A 22,732-nucleotide genomic window follows, 5' to 3' on the forward strand; every position below is an offset into this window, starting at 1 on the left:
ATGTCTGCCATGCTACGACGATTAACAATGTTATTCCAATATGTCCACCATGCTACGACGATTTAAGAAGGGATCTCTATGTCTGCCATGCTACGACGATTTACAATTTTATTCCAATATGTCTGCCATGCAACGACGATTAACAATGTTATTCCAATATGTCCGCCATGCTACGACGATTAACAATGTTATTCCAATATGTCCGCCATGCTACGACGATTAACAATGTTATTCCAATATGTCCGCCATGCTACGACGATTTAAGAAGGGATCTCTATGTCTGCCATGCTACGACGATTTACAATTTTATTCCAATATGTCTGCCATGCAACGACGATTTACAACTAGATTTCTACATGCCCGCTATGTTACGACGATTTACAATTGGATCTCTATATGTCTGCCATGCTACGATGATTTACAGTGGGATGCTGCAAAGGTTTACAACTAGATCCCTGAATGTCTGCTTTGATACGTTGCCGGACAACATGATCCCTGTGTGTCAGTCTTCATACGAAGGCGTTTGGTAATGGTGATATTAAATTCAGTGTGACACGATGGTCGTTATCTCTATTATTATACATTGGTTTAGCAATGTGATGCTTTCAAGTAGAAAACAAAATATACACATCTCTGCATTGGCAAAAAAGACATAGTAAAATGCCTTTTATACCACAATCAATGAACATCGTGTAACATTCATTAAAATGTAGCTGTAATGACACTTAAACACACCAGCGAGAAGAAGGCCGGAACAAAATGGCAAATTTATTTTCAGAAGCAGTTAATTTGGAAGATATTTACATACTGCCTTAAATAGCTACAACTGATAGATGTATACAAACATTTCAATTCAAAATAATAAGTGCAATCATACCTACAAACAGATACTAGTTTTAATATAATGTTGTCATAATTTCTAGTTTTACAGATACTGAGAACGGTAGTCTTTAGTTTACATACTCGTAGCCTTGTTGTCTTTCGAGTTGCCATTAAACGGGGTATAAACCCCTGTGCTTGGTTTTCATATAACTATTAATGCAAATTGGCCAACTCCATCATATGCGACTTGTGCCCCAGCTATGAAGAAACAATAACTGGAATGTTTTTTAGGAGTGCATTATAATACAAGATATTTGGAATAACCTGTAAGACCTCTTCAGACTTAGGGTATACTTGTTTAACAAAATATATTTACGGTTGTATTTGGAGTTCATACAAATATAGGTAGTAAATATAAAAGCACAAACTTTATTATTCTATTAATGAAATATTTTATTTTCTGTTCAAAATACGGACAAGTGATACCAAACTTTCGTTGCTTTCAAAAATACTTGCACATACGTATAAATATTGATCGTGAAATAGCCATCATGAAAAAAAACAAATTAATTATTCTTTCGCATATATTATTTTTTTAACATAAAATATAGCAATATAAACAACCACACATAAAATACTAGTATGTTGTTTTCCCCCTCCCTTTAAAGTAAACTTATGCAGAACAATTCAATATCTAACATGAAAAGATACCACGACGAATAAGCTTCATATAGATGCAACATTAACAAATATGATGATCTGATATGATATTGCCTTTTTCCTCCTCTATGTATGTTGTACCATGTTTTGTACTGACATTGCTGTTGTTTACATATAAAGTATAATAAAAGCCCCACACCAGCTTGCCTAAGTACTTTGTACGCGCTTTTTGAAGAAGAAACTTGAATGTGTACTTAAATATAAACTACGTAGAAATATTTTGATCATTAGGATCATAATGTTATGAGAACACTTACACAATAAGTAGGCAAGCCGAGGACTTCTAAGTGTCTTTACATGTTTGCGAGTATACATGCCATGAGTCAAAGTGCTTAACAGATCCTAAACACAATGTTTGATCGATAATCATTGTTTAAAGATGCACTCTTACTACCATATAAGAATTGCCTCACATAATACAATTGTTTTAATATACCAAAATGGATGAATAAATGTGTAAAACAATGGTTCTTATGAAGGATACCGAGTTTAATTTCAAAGAAAGGTGCAGCAAACATGGTATTTCTACCTTATGAAACGATAGTATATCACAGTAAACTTTTTAGCACTCACCAATCATTTAATATATTTGCGTTTTCAGCTATTAAATACACGGTTACAATCTCATTATCAGTAATTAATGTTTTCCATCAATGCATTATTTAGTAAGTAGTTAAAGGCTTATCAGTCAAAATGTATGTTTGTTGTATGTTATGATTTTGAATAAGAGTGTCACTTTAAATAGTAACCGGCAATCGCACTGGAAAACGCCAATATAGTAAAATCTGACGAAGTAATTGATACAGAGTTTTTGGTCGCAGTCATTCACTATCTCTGTTACATGTTTTAATCATATTCAGTCTCAATTTGTCGAATTTTCTTAAGCTTAATAGGCGTAAGTAGCTTTTTTCACAGTCAAAATACATACTCAAATTAGATTTTGGTTGATGAAAAATGGTTTATTGTGATTATCATAAAGATATAATATATAAAAACTCATAAAAAAGTAAATATTACGCAAATTATTTAACGTCAAAAATAGTGAGCTTAGCTTAATCCTGTTATAAGGGACTTTGGGAAATTGGGGCCAAAAATCATGATGTGGAGCATAGATAAGTTGCATGAAAATAGGTTATCAGAATTTTCAGTTTTAAAATTATTCAAAAGTAAAATATATATATTTTATAATTGAAATCTTACCTTACACATGTTGTAGGATAAAGTATGTATTGAAATATTAAATGTGCTTCGTCTTTATATGTTTAAGAAGTGAAACAGAAATATTTTGGTGTGTTTATCCTTAAAAAGCGCAATATATGTCGACGCTGAGTTGAGTTCCCCAAATTTGTATTTCAATACTGTTTTCATGACTATCAAAATTTCAACGCGTTTTCTTCAATGTCAATCAGGTCATGAGTTGTACGGTAAAAGCTATGTTGATATGTGTGTGGTCTGTATACGGTGTTTATACGAGTGTTTCTCTAGCTGTGTCTCTAGCTTAGTGGAAATCAAACTTTTAACTCATTTTCTCCAATGCCAATTAAAACACGAATACTATGGTTAAAGTTATGTTGGTATGTGTGTGGTCTGTATGTGGTGTTTATTGTGTCTCTAGTTCAGTGTCCCCCACCACCACAACCGCCACCATTACCCGCAGCACCACCGTCACCACTACCATCGAAACCAACACGACAACAACGACCACAACCACCACCATTAACTGCACCCAAACCACATCCAACACCACCACAACCACAACAACAACCACCACCACCACCACAACCACCACCATTTCCAGAATATCAAACACCATTATTAATTGCATAACCATCATCATCATTATAGGCACAGCCAGAACCACCACATTAAGCACACAAACAACATCACCATTACCCGCACATCAAACAACAACATTACCCACACCACCACCATCACCATTACCCGCACGACTACCATCACCACTATCACCATTACCAGCACCACTACCATCAATATCATCATCATCATAATCACCATTACCTTACAACTACCATCATCACCCTTACAACCATCAATACCATAATTTTCCGCACCATCACCATCATCACCATTACCAGCACCATCATCATCATCACCAATACCACCACTACCACCACCATCACCACCACTCGTTACAGCACCACCTTTTCCCGCATTACCACAATCACCACCTTCCACGCACAACTGACACCACCACTATCACCAGCACCACCACAATCACCACCAATACCCGAACAACCAATACCACCACCATTATCTGCACCAACACCATCATCAGCCCCACCTTTTACCCGCACCAACAAAATCACCACCATCACCACCATTTCCAACACAACCAATACCAACACCATTACCCGTATCATCTTCACCACTATCATAAACCACACAACCACCTTTACCTGCATCAAACCCCATCACCACCACCACCATCACATTCACCACCACCATTACTCTCACAACCAACACTACCATTACCCGAACCAACATTATTACTTGTACCACCACCACCACCACAACCATCACCATTACTTGCACCACCACAACCACCACAACTATCACCATTACTTGCACCACCACCAACACAACCATCACCATAACTTGCACCACCACCACCACCACAACTATTACCATTACTTGCACCACCACAACCACAACCATCACCATTACCAGCACAACAAACACAATAATTACTCACACAACCAACACCACGATAACTCGCACAACAATATTCACCATTACACGCACAACCAGCACCAGCACCACCATTACGCACACAACCAGCATCACTATTGCCCGCACAGCATTATCAGCACAACCACCACGACTATTACTCGCACCACCACGACCTCCATTACCCGCATCGCCACCATCACCACCGTCACCATTACCCGCACAATTACCACCATCATCATCATCACCCATACCATCACAACCACCACTATCATCCGCACAACCAGTACCACTAACACTTCCCGCACCACCACAATCACCAACATTACCCACAAAACCACCACCACCATCACCATCATCACCATTACCCTCACCATCACCATCAACACCATAATCATTACCCGCACAAATAACACTAACATTACCCACACCACCACCATTACCACAATCACCATTTACCGCACAACCAACACCATCATTACCCCTTCAACCACCATCATCCACACCTACACCACCACCATTACCTGCACAACCACCATCACCACCAACGCCATTACTCGCACAACCAACACCAACATAACCCGTACCATCATCACTACCATTAATTTGCACCAGCACCATCACCATTACAGCCATAACCCGTGTATGCCCTAGACTGCAACTGATTGTAGTTTATTTATATCGCAAACTGTCACCGCCATAAAGTTATTGTATGTCGCGCGCTTCCACTACCATACAGTTGTGTTATTGTGCAGATTACAACTGTCGCACATTCTCTATGTCGCCAAAAATCACCACCAGTCATATCCTACCCAATTTGACATATCTTCATCAACAATGCCTTTACTTATGTCGTTACCTTGGATTATAAGGTATCTTGTACAATACTGCCATGATTATAAAACAAAATAGTGTAATGATTCTGTGTCAATCCGTAAAAGAAGTTAACACTAAGATTTCGTACGATATTTGGAGTAAATTCGTTAATCTTGAGCCTTTTTATAATTTTGTATAAAAACAATTGACGAAAATCATGACTAATATAAAAATTATATAAGTAAAAAAAATACCAATCTCACCAAAACGTAAAAAACGAGGTTGCTTAAACACTGCACTATAGAACAAAGCAAGCCAATATCATACTGTTGTATGTGGATATATCAGTTTCACAGATCCCAGACAAAGTAGCTCAAATTTGAAATTTACGTTCAAGTTTATCAGGAAACACCAGATAACCAACGATGTTATGATAAGACATTTCATGTTTGAAATATACGTTCAAGTATATCAGGAAACACTTGATAACCAGGCATGTGTTTCAAGTTTTCCACAGCTGAACACTTAAAAACCATTAAAACAGCACTCAAGTTGGCAGGCATAATCAGGATTGCTTCAAGCATGCCTCTCAACTATACAGTCTGAATAATTGTAGAACCACAACAAGCAGAAACGTGCCATGTTTTTATTTGCTTGATATCTTGTTGTTTGTCTTTCATTCATCCTTGTAATTGAATGCAAACTGGACGTACAATTAAAGCTCTTCTTAGTTGAGTAGATTTGAGTTGAATCTTTGATGTACATGTAAACAGGTCATATTGCTTTTCTGTTTGAATTCGAGTTGTATGTCTTGTATTCGTCCTCATAAACTGAACACAAAATTAAATTTGTTTTTAGTTGAGTTGAGTTGAGCTGAAACGTTCAGGAAAACCGTTTTTGGCATTGAGTACCTGATCCGTGTCATTTAAAAAAAACAAGGGTCAACTAACTTAAATGTGACATAGACTTGGCTAAATACGCAATACTATTGACGCCTCGATTCGGTTGTAAATCAAAGGATACCATTACAGCATATTTCACGATCGCGTCAAATTAATTATAAGACTCATTTCTGCTCATTTTTGCTCATAGCGGCTCATCATAAATTTTGTGCGAATTCCATTTGGTCTCATTTGTAATTTCACCTGGATTCTCACCAGAAGGTTTCAACATGGCTGTGTGTAAGGCAAACATGCTTTTTGTGATACTAACAAGTTACACTGTGCTGTTAAACCGATGCGCAAATACCAATGAGTTGTTGATGCAAACATTTTCAAAAGTGTTATCGCTTGATAACGAATTCAGAAAGTCACATGCCTCGCTTGATGAAAGAATGGATAAACTGGAGATAAAACTCGAGAACTCGCTGTCTGCTTTGCAAACGCAGTTAGCGGAAGGACTGGAACGTATTACAGAGACACAGAAAAACTACGAACCCAAACTAGGTGGAATTACAAATAATTTTCAGTCGACAATTTCCAACACCGTGACGCAAATGATGAAGTCCCAATACACTGCAATAAATACTGCGATGAAGCAAGAAAAAGTGGCTTTAATGAGTTTGAAAACTGAGATGAAAAACCATATGAAAAAAATAGATGACGAGTTTCAAAATGCACAAAGCAGTTTGGATGAGCGTTTGGCAAATCAAACAAACGCAATGGACAATAAGCTTGAAAGACATTCTAAAATTTACAAGTCGTCATCCGATTCGATTATGTCAGATTTAAGGAGTCTTACGAGCCGCGTATCCTCAATCGAAAACATGCTTCCAGGTAAACACTTATATTGCCATCTCAGATACGTAATGAACACTTTTTCGTGCAAATGCCAATGTCCTAGTTTTGTGGATCTATGACTACGTTGAAACAACAGCAGCAACTGTATTTTAGCTTTTTCAAGTGAAATAGAAAATGCATGACTTTATAATAATGTAATTTTTAACCAAGAATAATTTTTTTATATCATTTATAGTAATGCTATCACTTGCAGCGTTAAATACATAAAACGTCGCTATATTCTCATGTTCAACGTTATGCCGTAATGCTGTCACATCAAACGTAATTACACTGATTATTTATAGAAAATATCTTATAAAGTTCTTGGCTAGTCATTTGAATTAATATAAGTAATTATTTGCATTGTTAATATAAAGAATGACCTCTTTTTTTGTGTGTGCGCAAGCTGTATAAACGCTAAGACGGTATACATGGAATTTGATCACAAGCCATTACACATAGTTCTTTTTCACATAGTTCTTTTTCGCCATATTTTGATAGCAAACACCAATACCAGGCCATTTGGAAATGAAGAGTATATCAAAAGTTCCGGGTCGTTCAATTGAAAGTATTTTACTAATTTTGAAAATATAATTTACCATTAACATGAAACAAAGGAGGCTACGTATGCATTAACAAGTACTTATGTTTTAATACATAAAGGGGCTACTTACCGATTTCGAACGGTAACCGAAAAAGGTTCACTTTGGATTTAATTTACAGATATTAATGATTTATTTTCTGCTAGTGGATGGCCAATGGGCAAACTGGATGGGATGGACGAAGTGTGACACCCGATGTAAGACAGGACAATGGTATCGTTTAAGGGAGTGTAACAACCCTGCCCCGCTATACGGAGGCGCCAGTTGTCCCGGAGAGGATCTAGAAATCCGAGGTAAGAATCGTGTTTGAATTTATTAAAAAACCGCATGATTGATCTTGCACATTTGTTTTGCCTTCCTAATAGAAACGAGATATCTGTGGAAACAATTTCAAGAGGAAAGTTTATCTGAACACAACATGGTCCTAGTCACAACATCTATCAATAGTATCACAATAACAAATATAACCCTAACAAATTATATTCTGCTAGTGGACGGACAATGGGGAATTTGGATGGGATGGACGAATTGTGTCACTCACTGTGAGAAGGGTAAACAATTTCGAACAAGAGAATGTAACAATCCCGCCCCGCGACACGGAGGCTCCAATTGTACAGGATATGGAACAGAAATCCGAGGTAAGATTCGTGTTTGATCAAATTAAAGTGATATAAAAATAACTTGAATAATCATGCTAGAATCGTTTGCCCTGGTAATACTATTTTGGTATTTTTTTTTACAGTATCCGTCGCCCATGAAATGTTGTTTTCATAGTTAATCGGATTCACTACATACGATTCGTGGTAACATCCGTTGCCCGAGCAATGGTCTTCGTTAAGTTTTGAAATATATTACATATACTTAAAGGTAGTCTCCGTTGTCCTGATAATGGTATTTTTGATAGTTTTCAAATTTATTACATTCACTTTAGTCTAGCCTACGTTAGTGCTACAATTGATAAAAGGGCATTGCTTGTAATATGGGAACGTTTTTGATGATATGGGAGTGTTGCTGGTGATTTAGAAAGTGATATATCTGCGTTGCTGGTGATATATGGACGTTGCTTGTTAAATTTGAGCGTTGCTTGTGATATGATGGGCGTTTGTGGTGATGTTGGGGCGTTGCTGGTAATATGTGTGCGTTGTTTGTCATAAGTGGGCGTTAGAACTAAATTGAAGGCGTTTCTGGGAGCATGGTGGCTTTGTTCAAGATATTGGGGCGTTGCTGGGGATATGATGAAGTTTATGGCATTTGTGCGTGGTCAAAGGAACTCTGGGCACTGCTGTTCAAATAAGGCCGTTGCTAGAGATATAATGACGTCGGTGTACATATTAAGGCGTACCATGTGTTATAGGGGCATTGTGTGCGTTTAAATTGAATTGAATGGGGCGTAATATATTGGCGTTGCTGGTAATATGGGGCTTTGTTCGTGATACGGGGACATCGCTGGTGATAGTAGGGCCTTGCAATGTCTATTGGGGCGTTGCTGGTGATATGGGGGCATTGCTGTTGAAAGGCGGTGTTGAAAGTAGCATCGCTACATTGACGCTGATGTGGGGGCGTTGCGTGTGGTATGGGTCCTTGCTAGTGATATGAGGGTCTTGCTGATGATATTGGGCCTTACTGATGATATGGGAAGTGCTGATGATTTGGGTCCTGCTGATGATAGGGAGGCATTTCTGATGATATGTGTGCAATGCTGATGATATGGCAGCCTTGCTGATTATATTGGGCATTGGCTGATGATATGGGGCCTTGCTGATGATATGGCAGCCTTGCTGATGATTTGGGGCATTGTTGATGATATGGGGGCTTTGCTGGTGATATGGAAGCCTTGTCGATGATATGGAAGGCTTGCTGATGATATGAAAGCCTTGCTGGTGATATGGAAGCCTTGCTGGTGATATGGGGGCTTTGCTGATGATATGGCAGCCATGCTGATGATATGGCAACCTTGCTGATGACATGGAAGCCTTGCTGGTGATATGGGGGCTTTGCTGATGATATGGAAGCCTTGCTGATGACTTGGAAGCCTTGCTGGTGATATTGGGGCTTTGCTGATGATATGGGGGCTTTGCTGATGATATGGAAGCCTTGCTGATGATATGGAAGCCATGCTGATGATATGGCAGCCTTGCTGGTGATATGGAATCATTGCTGGTGATATTGGGGCTTTGCTGATGACATGGCAGCCTTGCTGATGACATTGAAGCCTTGCTGGTGATATGGGGGCTTTGCTGATGATATGGAAGCCTTGCTGGTGATATGGGGGCTTTGCTGATGATATGGAATCCTTGCTGATGATATGGAAGCCTTGCTGGTGATATGGGGGCTTTGCTGGTGATATGGAAGCCTTGTCGATGATATGGAAGGCTTGCTGATGATATGGAAGCCTTGCTGGTGATATGGGGGCATTTGTGATGATATGGAATCCTTGCTGATGATATGGAGGCCTTGCTGGTGATATGGGGGCTTACTGATGATATGGAATCCGTGTTGATAATATTTATTATTAATATGGGGCAATGCGTATGATAAATGGGCTTTGCTGAATATATGGGGCATTGCTGATGATATGGGGGCATTGTTGATAATATGGGGAATTTTTGTTAATATGGAGGCATTGATGATAATATGGAGGCATTGCTGATGATATTGAGGCATTACTGATGATATCGGGCATTGCCGATGATATGGGGGCATTTCTGATGATATGGGGCATTGCTGATGATATGGGGGCATTGCTGATGATTTGGGGCATTGCTGATGATATGGAGGCATTGCTGATGATATGGGACATTGTTGATGGTATGGAGGCATTTCTGATGATATAGAGGCATTGTTAATGATCTAGGGCATTGCTGATGATATGGGGGCATTTGTGATGATATGGAGGCATTACTGATGATATGAGGCATTGCTGATGATATGGGGGCCTTGCTGATGATATGGAATCCGTGTTGATAATATTTATTATTAATATGGGGCAATGCGTATGATAAATGGGCTTTGCTGAATATATGGGGCATTGCTGATGATATGTGGGCATTGTTGATGATATGGGGCATTGTTGTTGATATGGAGGCATTGTTGATAATATGGATGCATTGCTGATGATATTGAGGCATTGCTGATGATATCGGGCATTGCCGATGATATGGGGGCATTGCTGATGATATGGGGCGTTGCTGATGATATGGGGGCATTGTTGATGATATGGGGCGTTGCTGATGATATGGGGGCATTGTTGATGATATGGGGCATTGCTGATGATATGGGACATTGCTGATGGTATGGAGGCATTTGTGATGATATAGAGGCATTGTTAATGATATAGGGCATTGCTGATGATATGGGGGCATTTGTGGTGATATGGAGGCATTGCTGATGATATGGGGCATTGCTGATGATATGGAGGCATTGCTGATGATATGAGGCATTGCTGATGATATGGGGGCCTTGCTGATGATATGGAGGCATTGCTGTTGATATTGAGGCATTGTCGATGATATGGGCATTGCTGATGATATGGAGGCATTGCTGATGATATGGGGGCCTTGCTTGTGATATGGTGGCATTGCTAGTGATATGGGGGCCTTGCTGATGATATAGAGGCATTGCAGTTGATTTGGAGTCCTTGCTGATATAATTGGGGCTTGCTGTTTATATAAGGACCTTGCTGATGATATTTAGGCATTTCTGATGATATTTAGGCATTGCTGATGATATGGGGCCTTGCTGATAATATGGAGCCTTGCTGACAATATGGAGGCATTGCTGATGATGTGGAGGCAATGCTGATGATATTGAGGCATTGCTAATGATATTGAGGCATTGCTGATGATATGAAGCATTGTTGATAATAAGGGGCCTTGCTGATGATATGGAGGCATTGCTGATGATATGGAGGCATTGCTGATGATTTTGAGGCATTGTTGATGATATGGTGCATTGCTGGTGATATGGATGCATTGCTGATGATATTGAGGCATTGCTGATGATATGAGGCCTTGCTGATAATATTGAGCCTTGCTGATGATATGGAAACTTCCTTATGATATGGGGCCTTGCTGATGATATAGGGGACTTGCAGATGATTTTGAGTCCTTGCCGATATATTGGGGGGGAGGGGCTTTCTGATGATTGATGGCTTTGCTGATGGTAAGGGGCCTTGCCGATGTTATAGGGCCATGCTGATGATGTGAGGACCTTGCGTGTGATTTTAAGTCCTTGCTGAGATAATGGGGGCTTACTGATAATATGGAATCCGTTCTTGTGCTATGGGGCATTGCCGATGATATGGAGGCATTGCTGATGAGTTGGAGCCGGGCTGTTACTATGGACCTTGCATATGATATTGGAGCTGATGACATAGGGACCTTGCTGATCATATGGGGCCTTGTGTATGATATGGGTCCTTGCACGCGATATGGGAGTGTGCTGAAGATATGGTAGCCCTGCTGATAATATTGGGGCTGGCATATGTTATGGCGCCTTGCTAATGATATGGGGCCTTGCTGGTGATATGGGCGTTGCTGATGATTTGGGGGCATTTGTGATGATATGGAGGCATTGCTGATGATATGGGGCATTGCTGATGATATGGAGGCATTGCTGATGATATGGAGGCATTGCTGATGATATGGGGGCCTTGCTGATGATATGGAGGCATTGATATTGAGGCATTGCCGATGATATGGGGCATTGCTGATGATATGGAGGCATTGCTGATGATATGGGGGCCTTGCTGGTGATATGGTGGCATTGCTAGTGATATGGGGGCCTTGCTGATGATATAGAGGCATTGCAGTTGATTTGGAGTCCTTGCTGATATAATTAGGGCTTGCTGTTTATATAAGGACCTTGCTGATGGTCTTGCTGATGGTATGGGGCCTTGCCGATGTTATAGGGCCATGCCATATTGGGGCTAGCATATGTTATGGCGCCTTGCTAATGATATGAGGCCTTGCTGGTGATATGGGCGTTGCTGATGATTTGGGCTTTGCTTTTTGATATCGGAGCCTTGCTAATGAGATGGGCGTTGCTGATGACATGGGCCTCGCTGATGTGATTGGGCCTTGCTGATGTTATGGGGGCTTTGCTTATGATATTGGGGCCTTGCTGATGATAAGGGGGCTTGCGGATGATATAAGGGCGTTGCTAATGATATTGGTCATTACTTGTGATATTGGGAGTTGCTGATGATACGGTAAATTGCAAGATCGCTGGGAGCTCTGCTGGTGATTATGGGGAATGACTGGCGATATGGGAAGTTGCAAGTGATATCGGAGCATTGCTGATAATATGAGGGGTTGTTGGTGTTAAAATGGTGTTGCTTCTAATGTGAGGTGGTAGTTGGTAATATAGGGGTGTTACTGATAATAAAAGGGTGTAGTTAGTGATAAAGGGTCGTTGCTGGTAATACGAGGGTGTAGTTGGTGAATACGGGGGCGTGTCTGGTAATATGTCAGTGAAGTCGTTAATATGGAAGCGTTGCTGGTAATAAGAGGGTGTAAATGGTGATATAGGGGCGTTGCTGGTAATATGAGGTTATAGTCGGTTATATAGGGGCCTTGCTGGTAATTTGAGGTTGAAGTTGGTGATATAGGGGCGTTGCAGGTAATATCAGGTTGTAGTTGGAGATATAGGGGCGTTCCTAATAATATGACGGTGTAGTTGGTGAAATAGGGGCGTTACTGGTAATATGAGGGTGTAGTTGGAGATATAGGGGCGTTGCTGGTAATATGAGGTTGTAGTCGGTGAAATAGGGGCGTTGCTGGTAATATAATTGTGTGTAGTTGGTGATATAGGGGCGTTATTGGTAATTTGAGGCTGTAGTTGGTGATATAGTGGCGTTACTGGAAATATCAGGTTGTAATTGAAGAGATAAGGGCGTAACTGGTAATATGAAGGTATAATTGGAGATATAGGGGCGTTGCTGGTAATATGAGGTTGAAGTCGGTGAAATAGGGGCTTTGCTGGAAAAATGAGGGTGTAGTTGGTGATATAGGGAATTGAATGGTAAATTAAGGATGTAGTTGGTGATAAAGTGGCGTTACTGGAAATATGAGGTTGTAATTGGAGAGAAAGGGGCGTAACTGGTAATTTGACGGTGTAGTTGGTGAAATAGGGGCGTTGCTGGTAATATAAGGGTTTAGTTGGTTATATAGGGGCGTTACTGGTAATATGAGGTTGTAATTGGAGATATATGGGCGTAACTGGTAATATGAGGGTGTAGTTGGTGATAAAGCGGCGTTACTGGTAATATGAGGTTGTAATTAGAGATATAGGGGCGTTACTGGTAATTTGAGGGTGTAGTTGGAGATATAGTTGCATTGCTGGTATTATAAGGTTGTAGTCGGTAAAATAGGGGCGTTGCTGGTAATATGAGGGTGTAGTTGGTGAAATAGGGGCGTTATTGGTAATTTGTGGCCTTACTGGAAATATCAGGTTTTAATTGGAGATATAGGGGCGTTACCGGTAATTTGCCGGTGTAGTTGGTGAAATAGGGGCGTTACTGGTAAAATGAGGGTGTAGTTGTTGATTATGTGGCGTTGCTGGTAATATAAGGGTGGTGATGTATTGGCGTTGCTGGTAATATGAGGATATAGTTGGTGATATAGTTGCGTTGCAGGAAATATTAGGGTGTGGCTGGTGATAAAGGGGAGTTACTGGTAATATGAAGGTGTAGGTGGTAATATAGGGGCGTTGCTGGTAATGTGAGGTTGAAATTGGTGATTTAGGGACGTTGCTGGTAGTATGAGTGTGTAGTTGGTGATATAGAGACGTTACTGGTAATATGAGGCTGTAGTTGGTGATGTATTAGGCGTTGCTGGTAATATGATGGTGATGTTAGTGAATAAGGTGGCGTTGCTTGTAATATTAGGGTGTAGTTGATGATATAGGGACTTTACTGTAAATATGAGGTTGTAATTGGAGATATAGGAGCGTTACTGGTATATGGGGGTGAAGTATGGGATATAGTGGCGTTGTTGGCAATGTAAGGTTATATCCGGTGAATAGGGGCGTTACTGGTAATATGAGGTTGTAGTTGGTGATATAGGAGCGTAATTGGTAATATGAGGGTGTAGTTGGTAATATAGGGGCGGTGCTTGTAATATGAGATTGTAATTGGAGTTATAGGGGCGTAACTGGTAAACTGATGGTGTAGTTGGTGATATAGGGGCTTTACTGGTTATATGAGGTTGAAGTTTGTGATAAAGGGGCTGTGCAGGTAATGTGAGGTTGTAGTTGGTGATATAGGGGCGTTAGTGGTAATATGAGGGTGTAGTTGGTGATATAGGGGCGTTGCTGGTAATATGAGTGTGTAGTTAATGATATAGGGGCGTTTCTGGTAATACGAGGGTGTAGTATTACAGGTTGTATGAGGGTTTAGTTGGTGATATAGGGGCGTTGCTGTTAATATGAGGGTGTTGTTGGTGATACAGTGACGTTGCTGTTAATATCAGGGTGAATTTGGTGATATAGGGGAGTTACTGATAATATGAGGGTGTAGTTGGTGATATAGGGGAGTTGCTGGTAATATAAGGGTGTAGTTGGTGATATAGGGGAGTTGCTGGTAATATCAGGGTGTAGTTGGTGATATAGGGGAGTTGCTGGTAATATCAGGGTGTAGTTTGTGATATAGGGTTTTTGCTGGTAAATTTAGTGTGTAGTTGGTGATATAATGGCATTGCTGGTATTATGAGTGTGTAGTTGGTAATATGAGGGAGTAGTTTATAATGTTGGGGCGTAACTGGTAATATGAGGGCGTAGTTTATAATGTTGGGGCGTAACTGGTAATATGAGGGTGTAGTTTATAATGTTGGGGCGTAACTGGTAATATGAGGGTGTAGTTTGGGATATAGGGGCGTTAGTGGTAATATGAGGGTGTAGTTTTTATATAGGGGCGTTACTGATAATATAAGGGTGTAGTCGGTAAAATAGGGGCGTTGCTGGTAATATGAGGGTGTAGTTTGTGATAAAGGGGCGTTACTGGTAGTATGAGGGTTTTGTTGGTGATATAGGGCGTTGCTGGTAATATGAGGGTAAATAATATTTCAACATTTTCCTGATGTTCAATAAAAAATATTCTTTTTAAACAACCAATCTAGATAATGACATTTCCAATTTATTTTTTGTTCCTCCAACTGGAAAATGGTATGTTGTGGTAATACAGTATACATTCTATGTTAAGAAAGCTTTTGTGTTCAAACGTGAAATTCCGGCATTTGTTTTCTTTCATTATACATTAAATTCGTAAACAATCACATAGCTAATTGAGATGAAGCAATGAACAAGCTTACCATGCTAACCACAAGTATAACTACATTGTAAATTGACATGACAAAGACAGCAAGTCAAACCAGCCAATCGATACCCGAATGAACAATCAGTGTCTAAATTTGTCGCCGCTTGGCAGTTGCCAGTTGCTATGCGCCTTGACTTGCGTCAATCTGCATGTATAAACAGTAGCGTAATACGTCGATTTATATGTACTTATTTTCTAAGTAGCACAACGGCATAATATAAGATACATTCCTTATTACTGAGAGAAAGTTTAGACAAATATGACTTTGTTACAAAGTTTCGATGTTATTAAGTAATGGATTAGTTCACGTTTACAGATCAAATTTGTCTTTCTGAATATGGATTTTAATTATTATTAAGCTAATTGAATGTATACTTGCTTTAATTGTTTCGGGTTACTACTTTTAATTATATTTTTGATATCTGATTGCCAACAATATTTTTTGTATATCATTATCGTCTGCTTCTGCGTCAGTAAACTAAAATCGTTTTTATGATCTTTATGCTATGCCCATATTCATACATTTGGCTTCATTAGAAAGAAAACCTTGCGCATATTTTAAATGTATTTGTTCTTTCTTATCTCATTCCGCTTGCAAAATATTTTGATTTGACCCGTTTATAATTGTGATCAAACGTATTTTGTATTGCATGTAATATTTCGTGTCCAATTGTTCATACTTCTCACGGTAAGTTGTAAATGAATCCGTATGATTATGGAAATCATTCCATGGACGATCTCAGTGCTAAATAACTTCATTTAGTGTGGCTGGTGATATATTGGTTTTGCTTTTGATACTAGGGAATTACGGGTGATATAGTTGGCATTGCTGATGATATATATGGGAATTGCAGGTGATATATTTGGCATTGCTGATGATATATAGGTATTGCTTTAATATTAGGAAATTGCGGGTGATATATTTGGCATTGCTGATGAAATATGGGTATTGCTTTACTATTAGGGAATTGCAGGTGATATATTCGGCATTGCTGATGATATATTAAACATTGTTGGTTATATTTAAGACGTTGCTTATGATATATGAGAGTTCCTGATTATATTTTGTCATTCAATTTAGATAAAGGCGTTGTAAGTGATATATGTGCTATTTAAGTTATAATGGTGCGTTTCGAAGTGATAAAGGGGCGTTTCGTTTGATTACAGGATTTTGTATGTGATAAATGTGCGTTTCTTATTATATGGGGGCGTTACATGTTATAACGGGCCGTGGCTTCTGATGTGAGGGCCTTGCTGTAGATATGGGGCCGTTGCTTGTGATATGGTGTCATCTCTTGAAATATGTTGGCGTGGCAAGTTATATTAAAGCGTTGCAAATGATAAAGGACGTTGCTCGTGATATGGAACTCTGCTTGTTATACGGACGCGTTGCCTATGATATGGGGGCGTTGTCTGTGATATGGGTGCGTTGCTTGTGAAATGGGAACGATGCAAAATGAAGGGGGCGTTGTAGGTGATGTGCACACGTTACAGGTGATATAGAAACATTTTGTCTAAATTTGAGAGCGTTGCTGGTGATATGGGGTGGTGCACGTTGTATTGGCGTTGCTGGTGATATGGGGTGGGGCACGTGGTATTGGCGTTGCTGGTGATATGGGGGGTGCTGGTATCTTTTGTATTTAAATCATATGTTAGTAAAACATAACTTTTTTTCTCATTTTTGTTTCTGTTTATCCATTTTTACAGAGATGGGATTATTGGAGGATATCATAGATGGTAAAATAAATGCATTAAGGTAATGTGCTTCATTTGGAGTCCCGCAGTGTTACGTCTGTAAAAAGTCGTCAACTTGTATAATGACATGGTTTTCTTTTCCGGTGTTTCGGAACCATTTGAAACGTCATATTTTTTCTTGAAAATAAAATTAAGGTTTTGGCTGATGATTGGATACGTTGCTTCAGGTAATGAGCAGTTTCAAAAGATGTTCTTCTTTATTTCACTTTGTGTTTCTGTAGGATCCATCAAAATTTATTTTCTTCCAGCTTTTGCTGACTGTTCGGAAATAAGGCAGAACTTAGGCAGTGTGCCCTCTGGCGTCTACCATATCACAACATGGAAAACAAACCAACATGCGAAAGTGTTCTGCGATATGGATACCGATCAAGGAGGCTGGACAGTGAGTGTGTATATTATTGTTCACAATGTATGTAGTGGTTACTATATAAAACAGATCATGGTTTTATATGAACACATGCGGTTTAAAAGTCAGCAAAAGACATCGTGGTTTAATTCTTTAACATTTGTAGGTGTTTCAACATCGTGTGGACGGAAGTGTGGATTTCTACCGTAACTTTTCCTCATACGAGAATGGGTTTGGATCTCTGCAAGGAGAATTCTGGTTGGGTATGTGAACGTAGGGATCAAATTATTAAAAAACTGTGCGTTCTGGATTTCTTTGTAATTTTGATCATCTAAGATTCATATAACGTCGCAGAAACACGTTAATTTTTTGGCGATATGGGTGTTTTTTTAACATGTAACTGATTTGGTATAGCGTTAAACAGGTTAAATTCTGCTTTATATTTGTTCTGAGTTATTATAGAAAAAAATCTATAAATAACGTGGCCATTAAAAAATAATTGAGTTTTTTGCGCTAATATTTGCACTGACCATTTTGATTTATGGAACTGCAAAGTTCACATTTAGTTTATATCAAATAACAATTATTCGCCAATGACGATTAGGTTAACTGGCAACACACAAGTCTGATTCAAATAACAATGTTTCTCAGGTCTCAAATTGATGCATGAGATGACATCCCGGACAGCACATGATTTAAGAATTGACATCACACGCGCCAATGACAGCACCGCCTATATCGTATACGCTGACTTCAGTGTGGGAGCCGGGTCTAATTATACCTTACATGTAGGAGATGCACTGTCAGAAAGGGGACGTAAGTATACTTTTGAAAAACTTTGAATTGTAGTTAAAGGTCAAATAAGTACATAAAGGTAAGATGTTGATAATTCAAATTATCAGAATAGCATTGGAAATCAAACTATAATAATAAACGATTGTTGCGATGTCGCATTTTTGGCTATGAAAATACCATTTTACCATATCGATGTTTTACGGATCCGAAAAGTGTAGGAAACAAGTTGTTTTCCTTGTGTATTCAACACTCAAAATGACATAATATCAAATATTATTTTGAAAAGTGAGTCAAAGAGTTGAAATGAAATGCGAATTAATCACGTAGTTATATCATTTTATATATAAAAAAATTCGTAGCTTTTAAGTGCACTAAAATATTCTAATTCGCATGGAACTACATTATGTATCGTAACATACTTTATTGTAACATTAAACGTATACAATAATGTCAAAGCAATATTAGTTCAATGTAAACGTTAACAATGCCAACTTTCGAATAAAAATTATCAATTGCAGTACATATGAAAACACTTAACATTTGTTTAATAAATTCAAATATTAATGTTTAGTTGCAGTGCTTCCGAATGGGCTTCAGTTTAATACCTATGCAAACGGTTCTGCCTTTACCACATTCGACCATGATAACGACCGTTGGGGCAGTAATAATTGTGCCGTTTACCATCATGGAGCATGGTGGTACAGAGCCTGCACCTATAGGGCGAACCTGAATGGCTTGTACTACACACCCGGAACTTATGTCAGCATCAGAAACCACACCGCTATGACATTTGATAGTAACGAATCTTTAAAAACCAGCAGAATGATGTTCAGACCTTCTGTGTAGTCATCGTTTGACCAACTCGTGCTTTTCTTTTTCTAGTTTATGTATTATTTTACATTCAATTAAGAATGGTTCTACACAAATGATTAAGGGGCAAATATTTCATCAAATTTAACAAGTTTATCAGGTTATATTTGTTTGTTCTTAATAGTTCTAAAACTGCACTTGCACAGATAAAACTTTTTTTTCAAGTTGTTTTGCACAGATACACCATTTTTTACAACTTGTTTTGCACAGATACACCATTTTTACAACTTGTTTTGCAAAGATACACTATTTTTACAACTTGTTTTTTTATTGTTTGTCTTGGAAAGAGCAAATATTTGCTTAAATACCTGCAAACCAATGATAGGAGATTGCTAACAAAAGATAAGATCGTAGATTTTTATATTTTCGTTCGAAAATCAATGTTTTGAGGCTTAAAGCGTTACTTACGGTTTAAGAAAATGCACAAAACAAAAACTATTGAACTTAAATATCAAAATCTGCTATCTAATTTTTGTCACCAGTCTTATATACATGGTTTTCAAGGATTTTCGCAAAAGATGGCACGATCCCAGACTAAAACAAGTGGTCGAAACGTTCAATCCGTGAGAGTGCAGTTTTGTACAATGACAGGTGTGACTTCATATTGCCACGTGTGTATTTAAACGTTCAATCTGTGAGAGTGCAGTTTTGTACAATGACAGGTGTGACTTCATATTGCCACGTGTGTATTTAAACGTTCAATCTGTGAGAGTGCAGTTTTGTACAATGACAGGTGTGACTTCATATTGCCACGTGGGTATTTAAACGTTCAATCTGTGAGAGTGCAGTTTTGTACAATGACAGGTGTGACATCATATTGCCACGTGTGTATTTAAACGTTAAATATGTAATACCAATATGGTTGAATCAGAGTATAACTTTTGTGCAGTTGTCCTTTGTTTACTGACCTGAGAACTAAATATATCCTGATTTAATCTATGAACACTATAAATAAATATGTATCATCATGTCTAGTACTAATAGTGGGAATATTAGAAATCTTTCAAAATTTAATCCCATGACAAAACGTACTGATGCTTTTGCTGTCGTTTCTTCTTTATTTCATGCAATTTATTGCTTTATTCATTTGAGATACAGTAGAATCCCGTTGGCTTGAACGCACACGGATCGGCGTAATTACCTCGAGCCTCGGTAAATTCGAGCCAAGCGGGAACGCTTACCTTTTGTATAAATACATCGGTCTTTTTACATCTCATTCAAGCCAACGAGGAATTCGAGCCGAGCGACCTCGAGCAAACGGGTTTCGACTGTTTATAAGTAGTTTGTATATACTTGTCAGATATTAATATGTTTACTTTTTTTTCTTTTGTATCGCCATATTTGTATACATTAGGCTGGTTGTGTTTGGCAAAAGGCGTGTATTTGCTGCTATTGCCACTAGCCTGAAACTGAAACTGTAAAAGCATTGAGCGATTGAGGTCTGACGTCACTATGTTCTTTTGGAAAAGCAACATACTTTTCCTGTATGAAAATCATTGGCTTGATTTAGAACCTATTGTCATAAACTCCATGCTGAAATTATTTGTTTTCTTGGTGTCGTAGAAATACCGTCAATGTTTATTTCTATAATCTGATGGCATCGGAAAATGTTACCCATATTAAATCCACTGCTATTAACGTTCATAAACTCATGTTAGCTATAGATTACACTTAACTTTTTTAACCAAAAGACAGAACTCGTATTTAGTTACATATATGCATTTTTTATATTTGATTTTGCACTGTAACATGTGTTATGGGCTGGAGGCCTTTTATTGAATACACTTTCGTTCGTTCGTTCGTTATAAGAGTAACTGGTGGCTGTAAATTTTAATAAATTATAAAGGTCAATATGTAAACAGCTGAAAATAAATGTTCGCTAACATGCGATATCTGAAAGTAATCCCTTTCATTTTGTATTATTTTACATGTTTTTGTACTATGTATTATTTCTTATATTTAGGATGTGTGTAGTCATTCTCATAAATATATATGTTGGATGAAGGCTTTTGTTCCGTTTGTATCACCAGTTGCTGTTTTAAAACAAAACAAAAACATCTTAGTGACGTAGTGATTTATTTAAAAAAAAATTGAATTCGACGAAAATGTTTTTCCACCAGAAATGTGTACAAACCCTTCTAGAATAAAAAAACGACTCAATGGAAACGCGATAAATACCAATTCCAACATGTTGATGAATGTAAAAATTACTTAAGTGTTACTTTTGAATGATTATCTAATAACTATCTTGAACGTGTATAAACTTTTTTTCGTGGCGTAATGTTGATAAACATTGGCCTTTGTGAATTTTTATTTTGCAAACATAATTGGTCGTTGTTATGTAGCAACATTAAATCGATTACTTTTATGTTATGTTGTTGTTGATTTTATTCTGCTAGTTTTGTTGTCCGTGTTGACATTTCGAATGTGTTGTTTTCGTCCATGCTGGCCGCTCTCTAACTTTGACCGGTGATAGAAAATCGTAAACAAACTATTCTGGCGTCGCACGTAAAACAGTAGACTGGTACCCTGATAATCTTGACATATTTTGAAGAAGTAATCGTTCGTATCTAGATCTTAACATTTGGAAACTTCAATATCGGGCATGTACATACCATCTTAACAGCAAAGTGTGTTAAAAATCAATGCATACACATGTATAACAGAAATCAATTTTTAGTGATAAACCTTTTAATATGCTAATTAATGCAATAATGGAAATTTTGATAACTGATAACCAGATTTTATCCGTGTATCTAATAGCTGAACACGTAACAATATTAAATGATTGGTGAGTGCTTAAATATTTATTGTGATTACTATCGAAATACGTGTGTATTCAGCACATTTCTGTCAAATAAACTCGATTGTCTTCACCATTACCATTTTCTTCGACATTTATTCATCAAATTTGGTATTTTAAAACATTTGTATTTATTGTGGTAAATCTTATTTTGGAGTACGATTGCATCTTCAATGTTTTGAACTGGCGTGTGCCAGTAGTTTAGGTTTATTTATGACGTAAAATATAAAATATTGAAACATATTGAAGGTTTATGCTAAGGCACCTTGTATTAAAACTGGTACAGGCCATTGGATACCTGATTAAGCAGGGACGATATAATTGTGCTTATTAGTTTAAACTTATTTAATTTTACAACAAATGTGAAACAAGCTTTTGCAGCTTTATAATATTTATCACTTTCGCGAGATGTTGCGCGAGAGTGTG

General features: G+C 38.2%; 1 protein-coding gene across 2 annotated transcripts; it reads left to right on the forward strand.

The window, feature by feature from the left end:
* Positions 1 to 1,835: 1,835 nt before the first annotated feature.
* LOC128221123 (fibroleukin-like) lies at positions 1,836 to 21,871 on the forward strand. 2 transcript variants are annotated; one of them, XM_052929582.1, is made up of 8 exons: positions 1,836 to 2,047; positions 6,210 to 6,821; positions 7,573 to 7,719; positions 7,918 to 8,064; positions 17,741 to 17,874; positions 18,005 to 18,101; positions 18,490 to 18,654; positions 19,205 to 21,871. In XM_052929582.1, exons 2-8 carry the CDS (start codon positions 6,218 to 6,220, stop codon positions 19,477 to 19,479), a joined length of 1,569 nt encoding a protein of 522 aa, XP_052785542.1. In that variant the 5' UTR covers positions 1,836 to 2,047; positions 6,210 to 6,217; the 3' UTR covers positions 19,480 to 21,871. The 2 variants fall into 2 exon arrangements, with proteins under 2 accessions (XP_052785542.1, XP_052785543.1); XM_052929583.1 differs by lacking the exons at positions 1,836 to 2,047; positions 7,918 to 8,064 and having other exon boundaries at positions 6,165 to 6,821.
* The last annotated feature ends 861 nt before the right edge of the window (positions 21,872 to 22,732 follow it).

Source organism: Mya arenaria, chromosome 16, assembly GCF_026914265.1.
Source record: "Mya arenaria isolate MELC-2E11 chromosome 16, ASM2691426v1".
NCBI classification, from domain to species: domain Eukaryota; kingdom Metazoa; phylum Mollusca; class Bivalvia; order Myida; family Myidae; genus Mya; species Mya arenaria.